Source organism: Palaemon carinicauda, chromosome 42 (assembly GCF_036898095.1).
Source record: "Palaemon carinicauda isolate YSFRI2023 chromosome 42, ASM3689809v2, whole genome shotgun sequence".
NCBI classification, from domain to species: Eukaryota; Metazoa; Arthropoda; class Malacostraca; order Decapoda; family Palaemonidae; genus Palaemon; species Palaemon carinicauda.
This window is the reverse complement of record NC_090766.1, coordinates 60554707-60580467: the sequence shown is the minus strand read 5'-3', so window position 1 is coordinate 60580467 and position 25761 is coordinate 60554707. Positions and strand designations below refer to the sequence as shown.

Genomic DNA, 25761 nt, shown 5'->3' with positions numbered 1-25761 from the left:
GAGGACCCAAGAATTGGTCAAATGAGGACCCAAGAATTGGTCAAACGAGGACCCAAGAATTGGTCAAACGAGGACCCAAGAATTGGTCAAATGAGGACCCAAGAATTGGTCAAACGAGGACCCAAGAATTGGTCAAATGAGGACCCAAGAATTGGTCAAATGAGGACCCAAGAATTGGTCAAACGAGGACCCAAGAATTGGTCAAATGAGGACCCAAGAATTGGTCAAATGAGGCCCCAAGAATTGGTCAAACGAGGACCCAAGAATTGGTCAAACGAGGACCCAAGAATTGGTCAAATGAGGCCCCAAGATTTGGTCAAATGAGGACCCAAGAATTGGTCAAACGAGGACCCAAGAATTGGTCAAACGAGGACCCAAGAATTGGTCAAATGAGGACCCAAGAATGGAGTCAAATGAGAGATCGTCTAATGGATCGAATGAGGGCTCACTTATGGGCCAAATGAGGTCCCACCTAGTGGGTGAAATGAAGGCTTGCCTAATGGGTTAAACGAGAGCCCACTTAATGGGTTAAACGGGAGCCCACCTAATTGGTCAAATGATGACCAGGCTCGTGAGCAAAATGAAAGTTTGAGTAATGGACTAAACGAAGACCCGCCTATTAAACTACATGGGGGTACTTTTAATGGGCCACATCTGGACTAAAAGTAGGTAATGACGGTAGTGGTTATGATATTCCTAATGGAGGTCCTTTTCCTAATAGAATTATGTTCGCAAGGCATCACGGAAATAAATATCCTGTTCTAGTTACCAACAATAGATCAGAATAAAGCATTGGTATAATACGAACAGCTATATAATAATAATAATAATAATAATAATAATAATAATAATAATAACCAGAAAAATATGTGTAACTGTAGGAAAATAAATATAAGTAACATCAATGTGTTCCATTACATGGCTACAACTATTGTGTCACATGCAAATTCTTATAAATAAAAATCATCCAAGATCATTTTATTTCCAACTCACTACCATGAAAGGAACCTTGACCAGTCCCACGTCTCATTGTATTGCTTAATTCACGTTGCGGAGCATTCAATAACTTTTTTCTTTTAACAAGACCAGACTCTTTCCGCCCGCGGAAATTTATGAAAATCCTCTCCAGGAACTGCTTGGAAGCTGTCCAGTTTTATCTTACCATTACCAGTGGCATCAATGGTGCAGCACAGCAGTATCTAGCAAGCAGTTGCGTGTGTATACCTGTAAGGAGGATATCAGCCCTTCCCTTTGTCTGGTTTATAATTAGATTTGACAAGTAATCTATGCACAGCGGTTTCTTTACCATGAAACTGGTAGTGATTCATGAATAACCTACATCAAAATCCTTTTATTATCGTTTGTGGCAGTGAATAACTGGACTGATTAAGCATATAAGTATATACAAACGAGAATATTTAAATCCCCATACAGTCACATTTAAATGTCCTCCGTTTGTTTGCCTGTAGGTGTTTTCGAGGACATGGGGGCAAATTATTTCATGATTAAATTCTGCACAGTTATAGCACAAGTACAACCCGATTGCCCTCCTTAATGGTATTATGCATTGGCTTAATGACACATGGAATAATAAACAAAGCTTGCAAGCCAAAGGACAGCTGTAGTACGAGTATTGAGTTGTAATAGTGGGTCATTCATCAAATTACCCACATTACTGTTTAGGAGGGAGAAAGTGGTGCCATAGGAAATCACAAGGTATAGAGAACGTAGTGATGGAAAGAATATTTTCTATATATACCTCACGAAATTAGTCTCTATGATTAAGTATTTATTAGTATTGTATTATAAATTCAATAATGAGTAAGTATGATGCGAAATAACGAAATAATTTATAAATACGGAGCGGAAGTGGGCGAGAAATTTCTCCACACTACTTTTCCTACATGCGGACGATGGCATTCATGACAGTGGGTGGACTCCGAGTGGTTGGCTCACCGTGAAGATGGCAGACGTGACAAATGATTCAACTCGACGTCTTGTTTCGAAGAAACAGACTCTAGACGACGCCTATGCAGCTCCAGCGAACTTCTTAGAGATCGACGTGGTGAATCCCATTACCCACGGCGTCGGAAATAAGAGATACACCGACTACGAAGTGCGAATGAGGGTGAGAGTTCCCATTTCCGTGGTCTTGTTTACCTTTTTCTCATCTAGCATATCTGGGTCCAAAGGAGTCACTAACTCGTGATGGTTGTCGATTATATGGCCGTTTTCACTTGTTTTCAATGCTCATTGACTAATTGAAGGGGTTATCCTGGAGTTTTTGCTTTAAGGTAGATGTGTCCGTTGCTAACGGTAGAGCACCACTTCTGCCAGTTTCATAGTCAAATTTAGTTTAGGCTATAGTCCACTATTTTCAGGACTATCCAGTATAGTAATTTTTGTCACTACTGCTTAAATTATTCCCCATATTTTTAAATTCTCACTATATCCTTAAAGAAAACAATTCTATGGAGCATGAATTGATCTACCCATAAGGTAAGGATATTACCAGGCCAACTTAGTTTACCTTTTAATTGTGATTTAGAATGTTTACCACCTGTTAAACCTTAGCACCTTATTATTGGGATGACATGTTCATTCTAGTTTGGGGCTTTACCCCCACAATACCCCTATTACCCAAATATACTTGTCTATCCATAGCATATATGATTAGTCTATCCATAGCATATATGATTATAACTGAATAGTGGACAAGGAGCCTTTGTATGTCAGTGGCTAGGTCCTCACACATTCATTAGAAATGGACATCAACCCACCTAAACTTTCCCCTAACCTAACCTGCAAGCCGTGTCCTTACCTACTTACCTAACGGGGGGCTAACGCCTCCCTGCGACCCCCTTACACTGCTGTATTCTAAGTTAGACATAATGGGGTGTATGTATGATAGCAGCCACCTGTGTGTATTATTGGTAAAGTTTTACTGCATTACAGATAAACATTTCGAACAGAAAATGTTTTCCTGTAGTAAATGACGTGATTTGACCGAAGTTGACCTTCATTTCAACCACAAACAGAACAACCAATCTGACTAACTTTTAAGTAGACGAAGTGGTTGCTGTTATTACGGATGAAATGAAGGTGAAAACCGGCTAAGTCACATTATTTTCTACAAGAAAACATATATTTTCTGTTAAAATGTTTAAATATAATAGGCTTTTGTTATATATATTCTGTTAAAATGTTTAAATATAATGACTTGTTCAAATTCCGTGTCACTTCACTCATGTATGTACTGCGAACGCTAACATTAGCATTACCAATGTTACACAGCGTTACCAACATTACGGTGCCATTGTTAATGTTAGCAATGCTACGGTAATATCAGCATGTGTATTTTAAAACATTTTTCTATATACTCTTTACACAATATATGAAAAGGTACAAAAATGGTACAGAACCTAACAAAACCACCTAACCTAACCTAGAAGTTCCCAAGTCACAAACCCAATATAATGACTTTAGTTATATATATTCTGTTAAAATTTTTAAATATAATAACTGGTTCAAATTCCGTGTCACTTCACGCACGTTACCCTAACGTTAGCACTGTTACGATAACATTAGCAACACTATATATAATGGTTCTTGTTCCGTCTCTGGCTCGCTTATGCTCGCAGAAAAATAAAACATCAAGCTCTTTTGTACTGGCAAGCGGTAATGTTGAGCTGCGCATGCTAACATTAGCAACGTTAAATATAATGGTTCTTGTTCTGCCACTGGCTCGCTTACGTTCGCAGGTAAATAAAACATCAGGCTCATATGCACTGGCAAACGGTAATGTTGAGCTGCGCACGCCAACAAAATAGTAAAACTAACACATTGAAATTAAAGAAATTAATGACTTCTATGACCGCGACGATAAAACTTGTGGGTCACGGGGATGTTGTGACTGTGAGTCTGTGGCGTCTTAACTTCTTTTTCTTAGTTTAGTACTGCATTTGGAACACTGTAAACGTTTGTCTATTACATTACGAGATTTAAGAAAATTATCAACATTGAAATTCACCAAAATACTTTCAATATGTATTACTGCAGCCGTTATAATTTTCTAAAACTTCCATTGTAAAATACGCAAAAAGACGTCAATTGAAGTAACAAAGACCCGACTTGGACAAAGATTTCCACGGAAAAGGGTTTGTTAGAAGGTGGGGGTTGGAAAATATTAACCCCCCCTTTGTGCAAACTTTCCATACGTATGGGTTCGTGATTGGTTAACGGAAAAGCAACGGAGTCTACAGAGTAATCATGAATGAACCAGAATGGGAAACTTGTCCAGAGCAAGTATTTATGTGAAATCTGGGTGTGACAAGGTAATAATAAAATGTATAAAAGTAATATAGCAAGATAAAATAGTGTATGATAAATAATATTTAATGGGAATATAAAATGAGGTGATTTTATAAGCTATCTGATAATAAAATGAGTAATACTGGGGTCAAACATATGTATACGAGGGTATTACATAAAAGGGATGGTATTAATAGTTGTACTGGTTCAAGTGATATACTTGAATAAAGCGTGTGAAGTCGAATAGTTAAATTTGACGGCAAGAGGAGAGGAAATCTTATTGGTGGAGGTGGAGTCTATGCGCAGGAGGGGGGGGGGAGATTATGCGCAGAAGGGCGAAACCTGCAATGTACAAACGAACGTACGAGAGCGACTACAAGCGAACCGTAAAATGACAAAAAATAAATGAAAAACACTGCTAATGTTAGCATGTTACGGTAACATTGCCATAGCTCAATATTTCCGTATTTTTTCATGAGACATCGCCTTTGCAACAGCGCCTCCAAAGTTTATCCTCTTATACTGTTTTGTCTTTTCCTCCGTTTATTATACATCCAAGAAGGTAATGTATAGAGAAGAAAAGGCTTGTTTTACCATTATATACCGTTTCCCCAGTATGTTTTCCCCACCCAAAACCCCGAGTTCCCACTGGGGTCCCCCATTATCATAGGATATACTGTATATATATATATATATATATATATATATATATATATATATATATATATATATATATATATATATATATTTCTGAAACTATTCATTTGTGACGTGAACGAGTGTCATTTTCGAAGAGAGCGTAATTTTTTCTATAGAAAAAAATAGTTTTTTTCCAAGGTTACATTGCCATGTAATACAGTACAATAATACCGTATTATGATGTCTTAGAATAATGCCCCCTGTTACGTAAGTAGGTGAGGATACGGCTTGTAGCTTAGGTTAGGGGGGAAAGTTTAGGTTAGTTGATGTCCATTTTTAATCGATGCATGAGGAACTGGCCGCTGATATACAAAGGCTCCGACATAATAATACATACAGGTGGCCGCTATCATACATACACCCTACAGACAGTTGAAGGTATAACCTAGTTTGGTCTGTTGTTAAGCTAAACAGAGAATAATAATAGGAATAACACTAAGAGACATGAAAAGAGCAACATGGATACGAGAGCAAACAAAGGTAGAGGATAATGTAACATCGTGTAAGGAAAAGAAATGGTCATGGCTACGACATATAATGAGAATGACAGATACTAGATGGACATTAAGAATATCAGAATTGGTCCCTAGAGATTGTAGAAGCAGCTTGGGAAGGAAGAGGTGGTGATGGATTGTAGAGAAGAAAGATTGCTGTTTTGGAGGGGCGTAGAAAGACCATGAACAGGACATGCCTGTGGCCTTTCTCCTTCAGTGCATTAGTTATTGCTAATTGCAATGGAACGTTTTTATTATAGTTAAGGACTGAGGGTGAGGCTAGACGAGATCTCTGCAGCCATTTTATAGATTTATTTAAGGTGAATATATTTCATGGCGCCTTACAGTTTTGTGACAGGAAAGATAGGACTCGTGTTCCTGGGATAGGTTAGGATAGGCCTTTTCTCATGTGCTATTAACAATGCCATAGTCTTAAATTTCATACTGGTTAATTGCTGCACAATATCTTTGCTGTGATGCAAAACAGTGAGTCTTTTCAGGAAAGCTGTAAAGTTCGTACAACTCTCTCTCCATCATTTTATTGTGAGCTTTAGTTTTGAGTCTGTTGGCCTTGTAGTAAACGTTTACATTCTTATTTGGTATAAGTTAGTGCTAGAAGTATATAGCCTATTATTATTATTATTATTATTAGCCAAGCTACAACCCTAGTTGGAAAAGCAAGATGCTTTAAGCCCAAGGGCTCCAATAGGGAAAAATAGCCCAGTGAGGAAAGGAAATAAATAAATGATGAGAATAAATTAACAATAAATCATTCTAAAAACAGTTACAACTTCAAAACAGATATTTCCTATATAAACTATTAACGTCAAAAACAGATATGTCATATATAAACTATAAAAAGATTCATGTCAGCCTGGTCAACATAAAAACATTTGCTCAAACTTTGAACTTTTGAAGTTCTACTGATTCAACTACCCGATTAGGAAGATCATTCCACAACTTGGTAACAGCTGGAATAAAACTTCTACAGTAGAATACTGTGTATTATTGAGCCTCGTGATGGAGAAGGCCTGGCTATTAGAATTAACTGCCTGTCTAGTATTACGAACAGGATAGAATTGTCCAGGGAGATCTGAATGTAAAGGATGGTCAGAATTATGAAAAATCTTAATGCAACATGCATAATGAACTAATTGAATGACACAGACCTAGGAAGGAAACTTGGGATGTGTGGCTTAAATATTCTTCGTAAAAGGGCATATAAACTTCATTTAACTAATTTAGTGTAGTAAACTATTATTTTTATGTACAGCACCTACCTTTTTAACATGAATGTACTATTATACAGTGTAACGATTATTGTGGACCATAGTTTGAAATCAGGGTTTATGGATGAAATAGGAAAATTAGTGAATGGAACTAAGTGAAATTATAAAGTATGCTCAACACTCAAGTGAATTGACTAAAAACATATGATTTATGTGTAATTACTAAGAATGATGAGGGCATAACTAAAGAATCAGGAAAGTGTGGTATTAGTACAGTAAGTGCTCTACAGAAATAATATTATTAGCTAAGCTATAACCCTAGTTGGAAGAGCAGGATGCTATAAGCCCAAGGGTTCAAATGGGAGAATAGCACAGGGAGGGAAGAAAGTTGGGAAACAGATTTAATATTGTACCTGTGTGTACCCTCAATCAAGATAATTTTAATCCAAGACAGTGAAAGACCGATGTACAAAGGCTATGGCACTAAAGACTATTATTGTTATAATTAATCTACCACCCTAGTTGGAAAAGCAAGATGCCATAAGCCCAAGAGCTCCAACAGGGAAAAATAGTGCAGTGAGGAAAGGAGACAAGGACATGAATAAACTACAAGAGAAGTAATGAACAATCAAAATAAAATATCTTAAGAATAGTAAAAACACTGAATTAGATCTCTCATATATAAACTATAACAACTTCAAAATACAAGAGGAAAAAACATAAAATAGTGTGCCTGAGTGTACCCTAAAGCAAGAGAACTCTAATCCAAGACAGTGAAAGTCCATGGTACAGAGGCTATGGCACTACCCAGGATTAGAGAACAATGATTTGATTTTGGAGTGTCCTTCTTTTAGAAGAGTTTCTTACCATAGCTAAAGAGTCTTCTACCTTTACCAAGAGCGAAGTAGCCACTGAACAATTAAATTACAGTAGTTAACCACTTGAGCAGAGAAGAACTGTTTGTTTAGTAGACTCAGTGTTGTCAGTTGTACTGTATGAGGACAGAGGAGGATGTGGAAAGAATAGGCCAGACTATTTAGTACATGTGTAGGCAGAGTTGTAACCAGTGAGAGGAATCCTATGTAGTACCGGGTACTGCCTGACCAGTCAAAGGATCCAGTAACACACTAATGGTAGTATCTCAATGGGTGGCTGGTGCCCTGGCCATCCAACTACTAGACTGGAGAACAATAATTTGATTTTGGCATCTCCTTCTCCTAGAAGAACTGCTTACCATAGCTAAATAGTCACTTCTACCCTTAGCAAGTGGATACAGCCACTTAACAATTACGGTGCAGTAGTTGGTTCTGTCAGTGAACAGGAATGGATAGGTAATCTCAGTGTTGTCAGGTGTATGAGGACAGAGGAGAATGTGGAAAGAATAGGGCAGATTATTTAATGTATGTGTAGGCAAACGAAAAATTAGTCCTAATGAGAGTGATCCAATACATGTATACAGTATCTGACAGTCCAAGGATCCAATAACACTCTAGCAGTCATATCTCAATGGGTGGTTGGTGCCTTGGCCAACTTACTACCTATAATTATATCTAGTTATGAAGAATATTGTAATACTGAAACCAAAAGTTATGAAATGCCATGTTTATAATGAAGAGGATTTGGTAAATGCATTAGTTGATAGAAATTCTTCCTTGGTCAATCCCTAATGTAAAGAAGTGAAGTGTATTTCAGAAGCTTGCAACAAGTGGAATTGCTCTTTTTGTGAAAGGTGATCAGGAAGTTTGAAAAAACATTCATAAAAGGGTGATAGTTATATTACAGTGGGGAATGCATGGCATAAGTGTTAGATACCTTGTTTTAATGTTTCTACTGTCAGAGATATTATTATGTTACGAAGGAATTTAGGTTAAAAAAGGATGATAAAGTATTGAAATTATGCTGATCTTAAAATTAAAGAAAGCACTTTGGATTTAAACAATTTATATGGTGAATTTGAAAAGCACCAAAGCTCTTGATGTGGAAATAAAAAAGGAGCAGCATCAAACATTAATCATGGATATAACTGTTAATGCCTTAAATTTTACCTGGTGAATACTGATCATACAGTAGATACAAATGTTGAATTTTAAAATTAAAATAAATTTAAATCTATGACTTGGAATTCACAAATAAGAAGTAGGAGTTTTTTATATTTTTTTTATATTGTTCTTCGTAGTTATAAATTACTTTCCGATTGTCTTGTGAAACTGTACTCTTGTCCATAATTATGGTGATATTGTTTTTGACAACTCAAAATGAATAGTGTTACTCAGTGAACATCATTTATAAATATGTTTTTGTTCGGGGTAGGACCAGACAAACAGACCACAAACTAAATTAAATTAACCGAACCTAAGTAAGGCGAAGCTATGCATATGACTGTTTTAGGGGCCTTCACCTTCCTTAACCTTACCTAAGAATTATGCTAGTGTTACCTAAAGGTATACTGTATACATTAATCTAATTGACTTAGGGTGCTACTATCCCTTAACCTATATTAAACATATTACTTTCCCTAGGGTTTTGATCAAGATTAAGCTAAATTTTGAGTATACTGTGTGTTGTGAAGTGGTGCATCCTCCAATAAGAACTTACGTAGCTTCTTGTTATGATTGTCACAACAAAAAATGTGCACTTGTGTGCAGTATTGATAAACAGCAAGCTTTCTTAGTGTAGCACTTATTCTTTAAAAAATGTTCCAACATGAATAGAAACCCTTGTTCTTTACGTAGGAGATAGAAATTAGCACAAGTTGAAACACTGCTGTGAAAGCTTTTAACAAGATTTCAAGAACGGTTTCGATTGTTACCAGAGGTTGCGGGCATGCACCTCCTCTGCTCACTCACAACAACCACGCTGATTTTACCTGTGGTTTAGAACATGCATTCTCTTCCATGCTCCTGGAACTGGCTGTGAATAAAGACTTTACTAATTTACTTTTTCAGACATGAGTGTTTACTTTGAAGTTGTCGATATGCGGGTGTGTCTTGGTATAGCGGGCTACTCTTGTCAGTAGAGCAGACTGATCCTCACCGTCTTTGTTTTTTGTGCAGAGGAACACTTCTGCACAGAGGTGTCTCCTTGCCCCGTGTGTCGTTATTGGTCATCCTCTCAGAGGGAGTCTTACTGGTGGAGGAGGAGGAAGAGAAAGTCCAAAAGGCATTCTTTGTCTTCTAGGTCTTCCTGGAAGTCAAAGAAATCTTGACGACTTCCTCCCTTTACTGGTACCCTCGCCCCGGCCTCTTCTTGTTCTGCCTCTGGCGGCCGATCAAGTAAGAGCGATGGCCATTTCACTCTCGAGCAACCCTTGGGTCTGGAAGTTCTTCCCATTTTCCCTAGCGAGGTGGAGTCTGCATCATGTGACACTTTGCGTCTCCTATGGCTATCCTTGAGACTTTGGGGTTTCCTGTTACTTCAGTTGTTGGTTTGGCAAGTACAGTAGTATAGTCCGTCTATCCCTGGGGAGTTGGCCTCGGCTTTCCCCCACCAGAGCCGACAGAAAGCTCAGTCTTGTCTCTGGATCTTTGTCTCCTGCAACAGGTCCTCTCCCATCAGAGGTTCAGCAGGGTCGCACTGGCGAATGTTGCTCCAACGTACTCGCCCCTTGGGGTGAGTTCAACACAAGTTTGGGCTTGCCCTTCTTCCTAGGGGTAGTGCTCAGGCGAGTGTTCCCCCTGTGCATCTACCCCGTAAGGTGAGTACAAGCTCAACACCAGAACAGACTTGCCTGTCCTCCCAGGGTTACCGTTCCTCCAGTGCTCTCATCCGTAGGGGCAAGACAGTGAGGTCGCTAACTGTGAGGTTGGCCTTGCACATCCTTCCCCTTTTGAGCTCGCTGACCCTTCAGAGACCTACGGCAAGTGCAAGAGGTTACCTTCACCTGGAAGTTTGTCTCCCTAGGTGGCTCATAGGCACCAGTGTAGCTTGTCACCTGTTTGCCATAGCTTTTTGGAGCTACCTGATGACTCCTGAAGCAATCATCAAGCAGACAGGTGGTTCTCAGAGCGTGACATCACTGTCTCACAAGACTCTGAGTTTCTAGCACTTACAGGCTACTGGCTTCGGTCGCCAGGTTGTCTCATCATATCTATCACCTAGCTGGGATGAAGAGCTCAGCTGTGTGTGCCATCTGCTCTCTTGCCAGGCCCGCCCACATGGGCCTCATGCTTGTCCTCAAACCACTAAGTAGTCTTTACTTGCTCAGGAATGGTGTTTTAAACAACTCTGCTCTCCTGCTTCTCCTGTTACCTGCCCCCTACCACTTTTAGACCAGGCTCGCTCACAAACTTTTGGGTTCGTCTCTTCGATGGGTGTAGCTCGTGCCCCGCATGAGTCACTAATGTGCCATGCTCTCCCATGTTGCCCCTGAACTTTTCATGCAATCCTATGTAGACTTTGCAGCCTACTTGCTAGCCTATAACAATCTCTAAGGAGGCTCTCCTATCAAAGGAAATTTTTAAATCGGTCTCTAAGCATACTTGTCTAGAAAGACTGCTTCGTTCCCAGACCTTTTAGAGACGTTTGCAGGTCTTGGAGAAGCTGTTTAAGTCCTCCCAAGCCTTTGAGGTGCTTTTTGTCCTGAATCTGTGTCGCACTTAAGGAAATAAGGTTGGTCCTGCTGGCAGGCCTGCATCTAACCCCCCTCGGGGCCAGCTCTTTCAACTGCAGTGCACGAATGAACTCTTTTGGAGCATGTTTCTGGACCGAATTACCATCTGGAAGCACATACGGTAGGTATAAACCAAATGGTGCTGAACTGGATCCTTTATTGGAGAACAAATGGGTGTATCCTGTAAAGGTGAACCCGAGGCACCGTAAGAGGAGGCAGGACACTCCTCCTCTAGGAGAGGAAACCCCCCCCCCCCCCCCCCCCCCCCGGGTTGGTTCAACAAGCTGTAGCTTCTCTTGCAAACCTTGAGGCAGGAGTCAACTGTCTTAGGCTTTGTTACCCTGTGGCATAACCTAATGCTGACATTGACCCATCAAAGACACTCCCAGGTTTAAGTTTGGAGATGGATGGCGACTGAGACTCAAACGATTGCACATGAGAGCTTCCAGCTCCAGCCAGCCCAAAGGCTCCTGACACGCAGGAAGGTGAGAATGAGTTAATCTTCATGCAAGTCTCCACATGCATGAGACAAGTTAATGGCCTTGGTGTGACTGGCAAGACCCCTTACTGTACTGAGACGCCGCAATAAACGTTCAAATTTCTTGCCAAGCCAGGAAATGGTACTGTATACAGTACCTGGAGATGCGGATACATACCATTCAAGCCAAAGTGTTTTCTCTGCAGGACAGATTATTATTATTAAATCGCAAGATTTAAGAAAGTGGCGTAAGCTTTCATCAAGCGAGACTCTGCCAGCCCATCTGTGGTAATGACTGTTAGGTCACTTGTCTTCAGTAGAGCGCATGGTGCCAAACAGTTGTCTTTGCATGCGCTCACTACAAGAGCAACTGAAGATCAACTGGTCACAGGGTAGGGACCTTCCCGGAATGTTCATTGCGATGGGGACTGAGTAGAAGAAAGACCCGAGTTGGTTGGGTCTCGATTCCAACCTTTTCAGGTGCGTAGACCTTTCTCCTCCCCCGGATTTGATGCTCTTCATCGATGCATCAAAAGAAGGGTTGGGTACTATAGTTTTATCCAAGTTGTTTTTGAGACCTTGGATAGTGAGAAAAGTAATAACTCTATGGTGTTCGCCGTACATAGACCTTTATGTGACGTCCCTAAACCGGAAGCTTCCTGCCACTACTGGCGCTCGCCAGTACTGGACCCACAGGCAACATTCCACGATTGCCTTCCAACATCCATGGGACAAATTGGATGTCTGTGAGTTACCCCCATTCTGCTTCTTGAGGAAAGTCCTCAACAGGTTCAGATCTGCAACTAACCTATATAAGACAGATAGCTCCGCTATGGCCACAGGCAGAGTGATACCTGGACCTTCTACTGCTGCTGGCAGAGGTTTCGAGGGAGTTAGCCCCAGTTCCTGACCTGTTGCGTCAGCTGCACATAGAGATTTACTATGAGTCACATCCCTACGACTTCACACCTGGAGGTTATCTTGCATATCCTTATTCGGTGAGGGTTTGTACAACCAGTGGCAAAACAGATGTCTGGATATCTTCTTCGGTGTATCAAGTGAAGTAGGCACTCTTTTGTTGTTGGTGTTATGGAATGGGTGTCACTCCTCACGGAGCCAAGATCCCTCTAATAGTCAAGTTTTTGCTGTACCCCCTTGAGGAAATACTCTGCATAATCTCTGCTGTTAAAAGCTATAGCTCTGGCTTGAGTTAGGTCTTTAGACTGAAAGGAGTAGAAATTTCATCTTCGGCGGAGTTTTCTATGCACATGTGGAGCTTTGAGCAAGCTTGCTCCCAGTCGAAAGTTAGACCAACTCCGTGGAATGTGACGGGAGTCCTGCGTTTTCTTAAAGGAGCTTCATGTGAGTCGCTGAGTCAAACCTGTGATAGAGACTTGATTCATAAGACTCGTTTTATTTGCTCTGGCCTTGGGTAAGAGAATCGGTGAGCTGCATGGTCTTTCGTACGACGTCGCCAATTCAAGGGGAGGGGGCCAGATCTTATTCAACTTATTCCCTGACTTCGTTGCAAAGACTCAAAATCAGGAGGTCTCTGACCCCAGGTTTACATCATTCTGGATTTAGAGTCCTCGAGAAGTAAGTGGTGATCCTGATCGACTTTTTTTTTTTTTTTTGTCCTGTGAGAGTGCTGAGACGCTATTTCAAACGCACAAGAGGAGCTCACCCTCATGCAAAACCCATTTTGTAAGTACGGTCAGGGTTACAAGGAAGATCACAAAAAATATGATCTCTTCCTGGATTAGACATGCCATTGACTGTGTTATTAATCCATCTCTTCCTCAACAAGGAAGGACAAGACCCAGAGCTTACGATATCAGGGGCGTAAGCATGTCCCTGGCTTTCGGAAAGAATCTTTCAGTGATACAGGTACTGTAGGCGGATGTATGGAGTCAATAAACCACCTTTACAGCCCACCACCTGCAAGATATAACGCATAGGTCCCTAGATGCTTTCTCTCTTGTATCTGTGGTGGCTGCTCAACAAGTGGTATACAGTGGCTACCTTTGCTCCCTCACAGGACTATTAGCAGTTAGTTGAGGAATGAGGTTATGGATTTAGTCTGGGATGAATGTAAAAATTGACTGGCCTCTTTTCTTCATCTTTTCCTCTCTTGGGGCATAGCTTCTGCCTTCCCTGTCAGTTGGATCTCGATTATACTGCAGTTTAGCTCCATATAGCTGCTTAGCTATTACAGTAAATCAGGTGATATTTTGGTAATGTCCACTTCTCCTTACAAGGGGGAGTACGGGTGTAGGTAAACCCAGTGTTTGTATTTGCAAACTTATTGTTTATAGGTTGCTTAGATGGTATCGCGTTGGTATTCTCCGCCCACTTCCCCTCTTGCTCAAGCTGTTGACCCTACAGCATAGTTGCCATTAGTTAACGAGGCGTCAGGATGTTCATCTCCTGCACTATCATGCTCGGATGTTGAAATCCCCGGTATTAAAATTCCAACCAGTTGGAAACAGGGCTTCCACCCACCATAGGGTGAGTGTCCAATTTATAGTAAAGAACGAGTGTTTGTATTTGTGTCTGAACAAATGACAAATTTGAAAGTACTGTACTGTAATTTGTATTTTTCCTAACAATACAAAACTGAGTTCTCTTGCTTAAATTTTACCTGCCATCCCGTCTATAATCAAAGTGTGGTTGTTGTGAGCGAGGCAGAGGGCAGTGCTTTCCTGCTACCACAGGTAACAACCTGAATGGTTGTTGACACCTAGTTAAAAGTTTTTATAGCCGTGTTTTAGCTTACGCAAATTTCTGTCTCCTATGTAAAGAATTCAAGTTTATATAATTAGGAAAAATAAAAATTACTTTACAATTTGTCATATCAAAGGCAATGATTGAACTGATACCTCACAATCCATAAGTCCAGTATTACTTATGCTTCACACAAATTGATTTAGCCAATAGAAAACTGGAACTATCCAAAATACTATGTATAACTTTCCATAATTTGCAAATGGGAAGTTTTAATGGATAACTAGTGTTACTGTACAGGTATGTCTGGTGGGAAAATACAAAAATAATCATGAGGAGAGGTTCAACTACTGAACAATATGATAAAAATATAACTACCAGTAGGTTACTGAAAAGTATATTAAACCAAAAACTAAATATAGGAATATTCTGTGAATGAATGGTTCAGTTAAACTCGGTATCTTGCCTATCATTCGTAGATCTACCATTTAAGTGGCAGACAACACTTTTCTGACTGTAAAAATCAGCAACTAGTAAAGTTATATCATCAGTTGGCCACCATGAAATTCAAGAACAATAACCAAGATCTTGACTCCCCTAATACAGTAACTGTAATGAGTCACATGCTACCAATTTTTTCTAAATTGAAACGGTGAACTAGAAGTTTTCTAAAGTCAAGTCACACATTTTTCAAGTCATGAAGCGAAGTTCATCCCAAAAACTGTAGAACAAAGTCCATTAATTGGGTTAGATATTGCTCAGATAGAGATGTTGCCAGGCTAGCCTCATAACGCTAAACAACCTAGGCTTATGAGTGTGTAGGTCTTAAGGTTAGCGTACAAGGAATATTGGATATGAAAGGGAACAGCCGAGAGAAATTTCTTTTTTTATTGAGAGGTCAAGTAGGTACTTACAATTAATATCCTTTCCTATTCAAAGCTGATTACTTGAACTTAAAAGATTTTTTTCTGAAAATAGTACAGTATAGTCTAGAAATTGAATAGTTACTGATCCTTATACTCTTTGAAAGAATTTATCACATTGTATGAACAAAGGTAACTGCTTAATCTTTCATTCTCAAATCCAACAATAATTAGTTGATAAAAGTAGTGTAAAGTACTGTATATCTCATATTTCATGTTCATGCTGTTCTTGATTTATATATATAGAGATATCAATTTATATTATTTTTCCAAGAATTTACTCTATTGTATTTGTGTTTTGTAAAATAATGATTACCTTGAAACACCAAAAAAAAAAAAAAAAAAAAAAAAAAAAAAAAAAAAAAATTGTATAAGTGGACAAGCCACAACACATTGAAATAAAAAGAAAAATAGGTGAGACTTCCAATTTCATGGATTATAAATTTATAAACTTTTATGCAAATCAAGCGCAAATTATTCTTGCTTATTTTTCTGTCCAATTTTTTGTTCTGTTTATTTCTAGTAACGTTTGGATATTTTTGTGCAAGTTTAAAACTAGTTGTAATGATAATTTAGTCTTCTAAACACAACTGTTCATTACAGTTTTCCTATCCAGTTAATTAGTACAGTATTTACTTTCATTGTAAATAAATCTCCTGTCAGGCAAATAGAACATGTAGCTGTTTGGAGCAGTAGGTCACAAGAAGCTTTAGAAGGGCTTCTTCACCTTGAATCTATTGTTTACCTTGGATAAGGTACAAATATGGCAATGACAAATAGTGAGGGTAAATGTGTCATGTCTGTGTTTGTTTGAAAATTTCCTGTTTAAGAATCTAGTATATAGGTAATATAAATTTACTTTATTCAATATACTGCATAAGAAGTTTTATTGGGTAAACATAAAGTAGGTAGTGGCAGTATAAACATTTTCATTAATGTTTTAGCATTGATTTAATGTTTATTCTAAGGTGGTGACTTTGCATGTACAGTACAGGTCAACTATTGTTGGTTTATTAGTTGGTAAATGTCATGTACAAGACAGTACTTTACTATATATGAATTAAATTTTATAGATATTTATTTTACTGTTCCGTAAATAATTTCACTTTTGTTTATTCAGTGTTTATAATGCATAAAATAATTGTGGTATTGAGATTTGTTTTTTTTTCTTTGATGTTCATCTGTCATTAATGTACTCTGGTTTTTGCATGGATAATTATCATAAGGAATCCTTCTTTATACTTTTATATAATGAAATTAATTTATTTTCCGGCAGACAAACTTACCAGTTTTTAAAGTGAAGGAGTCTAGTGTACGAAGGCGATATAGTGATTTTGAGTGGCTAAGAAATGAATTGGAAAGAGACAGCAAGGTAAGTTTTTTTTAATTACATTACAATACAGCAGTGTTCTTATTTTGCAATTTTGTACTGTACTCATTTTTCTGTTAATCGTATGAAACAAAAACATTCCCATCTGAATGTGCAATGCTACCTCTATTTTGACAATGTTCTAAATTTCTGTTATATAGAGGCTTGTGTTTCTCATCGATTTCAATTTATCTGGTTTGCAGTACATAACCTTGCTTGTTCATTTTTATCTGTAAATGGCCATAATATGGATAGGAAAATGCTTTTGTATCTGACCAATCAGCATGATTGCCTAAACTGGAAAGTGGTCGATATTCATTTCAATATTGTGGTGGTCTGTTGGTGATACAGTATTAGGATAAGACACTTTTTCATGAAAGGGATGGATATAGAAACACTTATATAAAAATGTGGTATGGAACACATGATGAACATCACAAAGAATCATGTTCTTAAATATCTGTTCAAAAGTGGAACCACAGTACTGTAGATAGGAGATGAGGACCTTACACCTCTCGCAAAGAGATTTGTCCGCCTACCGATTATTTTGTTGAATTCTTTGTTGGTCTAACCTTTATCAGAGTAGTAGATTTAAGTAGGGAATTGAAATAACTTATGGGATAAAAGACTGACTTCAAAGAATTCATGAACTTTTGTAGTTGCATGTTTGTTGGATTTTTTGTGTAAACTCAAAATTTCTTGATTTGTTAAATATTTTCTCTTTAGTTTGGAGGCTAATAGATTACTTTAGTTCTAGTGTTGGGTCCAGAATTGTACACCTTTCATTCAATATTCACATTTATTTCATATATTTTTTTCATTTTGCTCTTGAAGTTTTAGTGAACTTTATACCATTTTTTTTAAATGCAGTAGTACATTCGATAATTAATCTTAAATTTTTTGGCATTAGCTGCTAGCTTTAGTCTCTTCTAACAATATTATGGATTTGCATTTTTTTTTTTAACTTCTGTTCATTTAGGTCAGTTCAAGTTCTTAAACAACATCAGTTGTTTTCACATTGGATCCTTTTGTAATTACATAATTTGTATCTAGTATGTTGATAATAGAATTATAATCTCATTACCTGTATTATAATCTGCAAATGGTTGTTCATTACTTTGTTCACATTTATCTGTGGTTTGTGGTAAACTCTTTTGTCTTAAAAAAAAATTTGGCCTCAAACTCATTGTGTTATCAAAGATAACATTTATCATAAATATTAGGATAACATAGGCTATACTGAATCCAGATTATGCCAAGAGAAACTGCTCATTGACCAGATTTGACATTTATTACTCCAATATTTTGAATGCTTAAGCTTCCAAGGCTAAAGTTTTTCTCAAAATGTAATTTGATCAACAGTAATAGAGAGTAAATAAAGAAATTTTAGTATTGTACTCAATAGGTCATGGAATTTGCACGTTTGTCATGGGTGTTCCCTCGCTGTGATCCGATTTAGAATCTTTATGAAACCAATTGATTTATATAGGGTCGCCATACATTTTTCGTGACAGAGGTCTATGTATTAGATGATGGTATTCAGCTATTTTGAGTTTCCTTCTTGTTTTATTACCATCAGTTGTTTTATAACTTGGCCTCTTCTATGGGACAGAAATATCATGCCATCCCGAGTTATTTTATATCATTCATATTTGTTTGTTTTGGCTATATCTTTTGTCAGTCATTTGTCATATAATACACAGGAAATGGTATTTAATCACAGAGGTAAAATATGGTTTTAAAATGTAGTTGTTCCTACACGGAGTACTTACCTCGAACTACTTTCTTAGGAGTATCTGGGATCTCCTCCCAACCAACCAGAATTTTGTGTAGTTTCCCCTTTCTCCGTTTTCTATAGTGGGTACCTCTGGCAGATGAATACGCGCCATGAGGCGACCCGGGGTCAGAGAGCATGCTCGGCCAGGTCTCGACCACCAGTAAGTTTCTGGTCGCGACGTGATTAACATCTCGCCGCATATGGTTTAAAAATGTAGATAATGATGGGTAGTCATAAAGCAATTATCTTGAATATATCAAATTTTTGGTGTTGTATGTTTGTATGAGATGAATGTGTCATGAAACTAATAGCAATTAGCAATGGAAAATGCTACAGATCATTGAAAGGAGTCTTGACCTCACTTTATTTTGAGCAAATCTTATTTCATAAATTTGAGTGTGTTTGTGGGAAATTTTTTTTACCAACATAGTTATTACAGAGTTTTGAAAAATTCTCATTATGAAGTTTTAAAGATTTAAAAGTTCATTGTCAGGAATCCTAAGATAGGCGGCACTTAGTCATTCTTAAAACAAAATTAATAGAATTTTGAGCAAGAGACATGACTGTAGGCTTCAAAATCAATCATAGATGTTTAAGCAGAGATGTATTCTTATGCAGGTTAAAAGGTTTTGAAGTCCTTAAAATTAACTATGATAGAAAATATTATGTTAGAAATAAAATCGTGTCACTACTGTATTGCCATCCTAACATATTTTGTAAGTTGGCAAACAAATTGTTTGCATGAGCTAAGAATATTTTCCACAAAGTTAGATAAAAGGATGAACACCCTGAGTGTCAAGTATTTTTCCTGTGGCATAAGTACGAATTATGATCAAAGGTATTTGTGAGTATGGATAGAAATCCCAGTCTCTAGAAATTCTTCTGTAATTTTTCCCCAAAAAATTTTCAATTGCTCCTACTCAAATACAAATCATTGTCCATTAATTGAAGTGTGACTTCAACAAAGCGAGTATCAACGTTGAAATTTTAACAAGGTAGTTATAGGTATTGTCGGGTTGGAGGGCAAGTACCTCCCATCTAATAGTCAGATAGTCACTTGTTTATGACTTCGGTCACAAGCTGTACAGATATACAATTTATGACACCCCCAACCTTGGGTGAATTAAAATTTTTTCTTTTCTTTCCCTGTTTGTGGAGGAATGTGCTGAGGTGCAACTGTATTCCGCTAAACCTGGCAAAAATGTGGCAGGTTTATGTTGAAACCTGCCTTTGATCCTGCTCTGTGCTTTTTTCTGAGCACATGACTGTTCGCAGTCATTCTTCTGTGACGAGTGTTGGTCTGTGCTCATTGTTTGAGCAAAAACAAGATGAGTGTCAACTTGAGCAAAGTCAAAATTACTGCTTGTCATTTTGAGCGATGTCACTTTGAACAAACCTCTACCTGATAAATTTAACACGATTTGAGTGATGTTTTGAGGGACAATTTGAATGTCGTCTTATTTGTGACATTCAACAAAAAAACAAATCTAGAGAGATGGATGACAAATTCTATATTTTTCAAAATAAAAAATGTCTCGGATAAGTACAGATAAGTGCTCTCCTTTCTCAGTGCAATTTCTGTCTCTCACATTCCAATGTAGTACTTAACTGTCCTTTGCAACCTTTCACTTCACAATGCCATGTAATCGTCGTTTGAGTAGTTTTATTTTATAATTTTTACAAATAAATCCACTATAAAGTACTTGAAAGTGGGCAAATTGAGCTAACAATCCTGAACCCTCTGATCCCATGACACAATGATGTGTAAAAATATTTATTACCGTAAATGATCTGATGACGCGAATTGCTGCGTCGTACGTAACTTATTTTGGGGGGAAATTTGGCGTAAATAAGCACGTCACTCATATACATATAAAACGAAACTCTCAACACGAGTGGGCAGATGGTCGAAGGACATGTGGAGCCTAAAAGAAAGCAGGTAGTAGCAGTGCATGCTTGGCAGGCCTATGCTGATTTCCAATGTGACCTAGTTTTTCAATTTATGCTCTCGCAGAAAAAATTTTCTAGGTGGGTTTGTTTGTATGTTAATAACTGCAATATACATGTCTCATACATTTGAAAGACCATTCTTAGTAATTTTACTGTATATGGTATATAAAAGCATTAACTCTTCTATACATTAAATGTTATCGTAAAAATAAGTATAACAAAATGGCTAAACTTGGTTAGCTAATGGTAAAATGCTCAATATTATTCCAACAATACATATATTTATTAATTTATTTTATTGGAAATTCAATTGGCTTTACAATGATGTCTTTAATTTTTCCTTATCTTTATTTGCTACGTTGTAACAACGAAGAACATCAACATAAGGAGGGTGGAAAAGTAGAAATATTTACTCCGAAATATTTTCTTATTCTTTTACACCTCACTTACTAATTTATTTATTTGAAAGAGGTTGCATCCACATGAAAGGTCTACAATCCTACACAATTTGTGTATTATATAAAATTATCAAACCTAATTATTTTATTTTTCATAAATTTCTGAAATTTTTTTTTTTTTTTTATTTCATGCTCAGCACATTTTTTTATTAGTTTTTAACGTTCCAGTTGTTTTTTTTTACATTAGTTCAAAGTTCAATCTTTTGCAAATATGATGCAACAAACCAGCTTTCATCTGATATAGAGGGGACACCAATTAAAAAAAAAAAAATTTGCAAACTTCATTTTTCAGTTGTAGCCATATTGCGCTGTACATCACCCTTGCTTTTGTAAGGGCATAAGTGTCACATGGTTTATAAAGTAAGAAAACCTGTATAGACTTTAGTTTTCCTTCTTGAAGCTCCATTTATGCGCTACAAAATTCTTTGAAAAACTGGCAAATTAAGCGAAAAACCATTCATGGTAATTGCTGAAAATCAATCATCGCTCAAAATACCATTCACTCTTACTGTCTCGTTCAAAATAGTGTCGCTCCAAATGACTTCGTTCAAAGTGCCTTTGCTGATGATAAACTTCGATCAAAGTGCTTTCGTTTATGATAAACTTCAATCAAAAGGAAGGAAACTATGTTGGTCATGGTCTTCTCTTTAGTAGGTGGAGTTTTCTTGAAAGAAGTTGTAGTCTAAGAGGGATTCTTCTCTATCAGAGATGGTAATGCCCAAGCTGATGCTGAAGAAGCTCTGCAGTTCCTTCTTTACACTTGCCATTGCCCAACCTGTTGTCTCGCTCAAATTCCTTTAAGGTTGGATCTTGGAGGAATTCATGGAGGGAAGGAGGCTTTGACTCTTCTTTGGGGTGTTCTTCAGGGAAAGCAAAAGTATCACCTGCCACTAGCAAAGGTAATACGGTACTTCTTTGTCTTTACATAGAGGTTCGCCTTTCGCTGTAACGACTGATGGAAACTACAACCTGGACCTGAGGAGGTTATGATCTGCTTTGGGCATCACTGGTGCTTCTTTGGCAGGAAAACCCCTGAAAGACTTGGCTGCCAAGCCAGGACTTCTGAGTCTTTCCTAAGTGCTTCTTCCTCATCTCCTGCTCCAACTTTGGAGGCGCTAATTAACGTTTCTCTCATAGATATTATCTTCTTGTCTTCTGTGGAAGAGACTCGTGTGACCTCTTCCTGTTCAGGATTGTCGTTGTTGACCTCCAAGAACTCGGCCTTGAAGACTATGGAGAAGTATTTGTTCTTCCTCCACTTCCTTGTCTTTGTCTGCCCTTTTGGACTGCACTGCTTCGGCCCCAAAGGAGATGTTATATTATAGGAAGACTAATCTACAGAAATCCCGAGAGACTCCAACCGTTTTTTTTTTTTTTTTTCTCACCTAAGGGACAATGGGTTCCTGAGAATACCTAGCCCTGGAAGGTGTATCGGTACATGGAACAGGATCTCTCTTCCCATAAGCCCTACTGGACAAAGCCAATGTAGAGCCTATGTCCACCTCACTTACAGAAAAATGGAGGGAAAGTTTGTGGCCCTTTATAAAAAAAAAAAGAATAAGGCTTCCTTTTCTTATCCCAATCGTCAACCTACACCTAAATTTCCCAGGGAGGGACAGGGGCAGCAAAGCTGTTTTACCCAAGTTGAGGCCCAGTCCCGTCAGTCAAACTTTGGTTATAGACCAAGTGGGAGGTTATTGGAGACATTACAAGGGAAATATAGGGGCTAATAAGTCTATTAGAAGCCGAAAATCTCCTAATAACAGGCTTCGGGTTGGAGGTTGTGTCCATCGTTTTCGGGAATGTTGAAATTTCTTGGTGTGCACAGACTAGACCCTTGGAACTTGACGGTGTTTGCAAGCAAGATGCTGAAAAGAGGAGTCAAAGAAAACTGCAGGTTTTTAAAATTCCAGACTATTGAACCTACCAAAGAAGACCCTCAACAAACACAATTGATACGACACATTCAAAATAACGACTGCCTTTTATTTTATCTTAAAATTCACAGTATATAATTTGTTTATACAGTATGTTGTGGAGCTGTATCGTTTTAGGCACTTTAGCTAGATAATCTTGAATTCATTTATTTAATTGACTTGAAATTTTTTTTTGAATATTCTAACAGATTGTTGTTCCTGCTCTCCCTGGGAAAGCATTAAAACGACAATTACCTTTCCGTGGGGATGATGGCATATATGAGGAAGAATTTATTGAAGACCGACGCAAGGGACTTGAAGTTTTTATCAATAAGTAAGTACAGTCCTTTGATTTTTTGTGTGCTTGGCTTATTTTTTTTATATAAAGGATTTCAACTCTTTTCTGCAGCATTTTTAAAAAGGAATGGGCTTAAATGTTTCCACAAAATGATGATTTTTAACCATTACATATTGACCTTATTGAAGGTGTATTGACATATACTGTATAGAGAATGCTTAGTTTCTGGTTTATTTACAATATTCTACTAAACCAAAATGAGACCAGACACTGTACATACGCCCCATGAAAATTATATTCTACTGTATACTGAGATATGGAAATTTTTATAAGAAAAATAGACTATTTTGGAAAGTCGAAAGTAATCTATTAAGCAAATCTAATTCTCATGAGAATTACTGTACTGTATTTACAGAATTGCAGGACATCCTCTTGCACAGAATGAAAAGTGCCTACACATGTTCATTCAAGAACCAGTCATTGATAAGAATTATGTACCAGGCAAAATCCGCAACACGTGAACCGGCTAATTCCCACTACAAGTGACCAAGATAGAATCTTTGTGTAATATGCGATATACATTATTGATGTGCCGTGGGTGATGCTCAGATCTCTGACTAGATGATGATGATGGGGGAGATTCTATCCCATTGTTATTACCCTATCTCTCTCTCTCTCTCTTTCTCTCTCTCTCTTTCTCTCTCTCTCTCTTTCTCTCTCACTTTCTCTTGCTGTCTCTCTCTTTCTCTCTCCTGCGGGCTACTTGTTTTTTGACATTTTGTATGCTCAGGTAGCCTGTTGACTTCCCTTCGTGTAATTTGTATCTACTTTTTTGCTTTCTAAATCCCTTTCATTACTTTCTAGGTTAAATATACACATATGGTATAGCCATAATCAATAATTAATATTTAACGGATCTACTTTGTTAAAATAGCTTGATTTTGTTGAAATTTGAAATATTTACAAAGTTTATAAAAAATGGAAATATAACGGGATTTTTAACGGAGATTTATAATTTTGTGCGTCCCACCCAGTTACTGCTCGGCTTATTTTGACCCTTGGTCATGATTTAAAGGGTCAAAGTACTAAGATGGTTACCCCCCATGGCCCTCTTCTCTCTATCTCCCCCTTTCCCTTGTATTTAATCTTGTACTTTTGATTTATGGTAAATGCAGTATATGGTATATTTAAATTTTGGTATTATGTAAATTTTACTAAGTACTAGTGCATGAAATGTTATCAAAAGTATGATTGTTAGATACTCATGGTTTTCCAGTCTTAGGTGCTTTGCCTCTGCTTCAATGGGATGTGTTTTCATTTGATTTGTCATTCATGTTTTCACAAAGTAGAATCCTGTCTTTTGATCTTAACTTCAAGTAAGTTTATCCATTGTTGCACCTCTGTGTGCTTACACACTGTATATTTGATTAAGCTGTACTGTACACTTGTAATATTCCAGCTTAATTGCCTAGCTCATCCTGTACCTATAAAGATTTAATTTTTTAAGGTGAATGGAAAAGTGTGAATGAACAAAGAGTTAGTGTTGTCTAAAAGGAATTCTGTTAAATAAGATATATTATCTACTCTAGTTATATAAGCCTCAGTCCTTCATATATTATTTACTCTTCTGGAATCAAACTTTTAACACCATATCCTCTCATGCAGTATAAATTAAGGTAGCATATATTTTGAATATCAGAAATTTTGGTCACATTTGAAGGTTTTGGGATCAATTAGTAAGTACTCATGAATGAACGTGGATTTAAGAATAATCTTGTGGCATTATTATGATTAAAATGCATATCTTTATAAGAGGAGTTTACACCATTGAGATTAATGGCCGTTTTGTGTGCCTTTCTTGTGATAGCAGTCACTTGAAGCGAGTTATTTCTGGGTACTCTTCTCACCCAGACCTTCATTTGTGGTGCTTAAGGATATATTTTTCATTTCCATGTATCTTCTCTTGCTGAGTATGTATTTGAAAAGGCTTTTGGCCATTTCTTTTTGTCTAATTGCTCTAATTTATTTGTTTTTTTCTAGATTGAAAATTGTATTTTGATCAAGTTATGGCTGTCTTTTGTTATTCTTGGATAACTGAGGCAAAAATCTGAACAAAATGTGATATGCTGTCAGTGAACTTTATCAATAAATATCACTGTGATTATGTGCTTGTTTCAACTCGGTTACCTCTTGTTTTACATAGTTCTTAATCGAAGTTATTTGAGAAGATACGAGTGTAAATATCTGGTGCTGTGTGACAGTAGAGATGCATACGGTTTTCTTATATATACATGAAGGTTGTAAGCTTAAAGAATGCGGTATGCCACCGAACTATATGGAAGTTTTGATACTGTTAGAATTAACAAGAGAGAAAAAAAGTATAATAAATGAAATGTAGACAGCACTGTCGGGCAAGTAAGTGGTTGATATTTACAATGTTACTTTTGTCTTGGTGCCTGCTTTTACTATAGGGATGAGTAAAAAGTTTACTTAGAGGATGAATTAGAAGTGTGCCAACAGGAAGGG

General features: G+C 37.5%; 1 protein-coding gene across 1 annotated transcript; it reads left to right on the top strand.

Moving 5' to 3' along the window:
- The first annotated feature begins 1900 nt into the window (after window positions 1-1900).
- On the top strand, window positions 1901-25399 carry Snx3 (sorting nexin 3). Its single transcript, XM_068365339.1, has 4 exons — window positions 1901-2128; window positions 16744-16839; window positions 23147-23271; window positions 23651-25399. The coding sequence occupies exons 1-4, from the start codon at window positions 1964-1966 to the stop codon at window positions 23754-23756; spliced, it is 492 nt and encodes a 163-aa protein (XP_068221440.1). The 5' UTR covers window positions 1901-1963; the 3' UTR covers window positions 23757-25399.
- The last annotated feature ends 362 nt before the right edge of the window (window positions 25400-25761 follow it).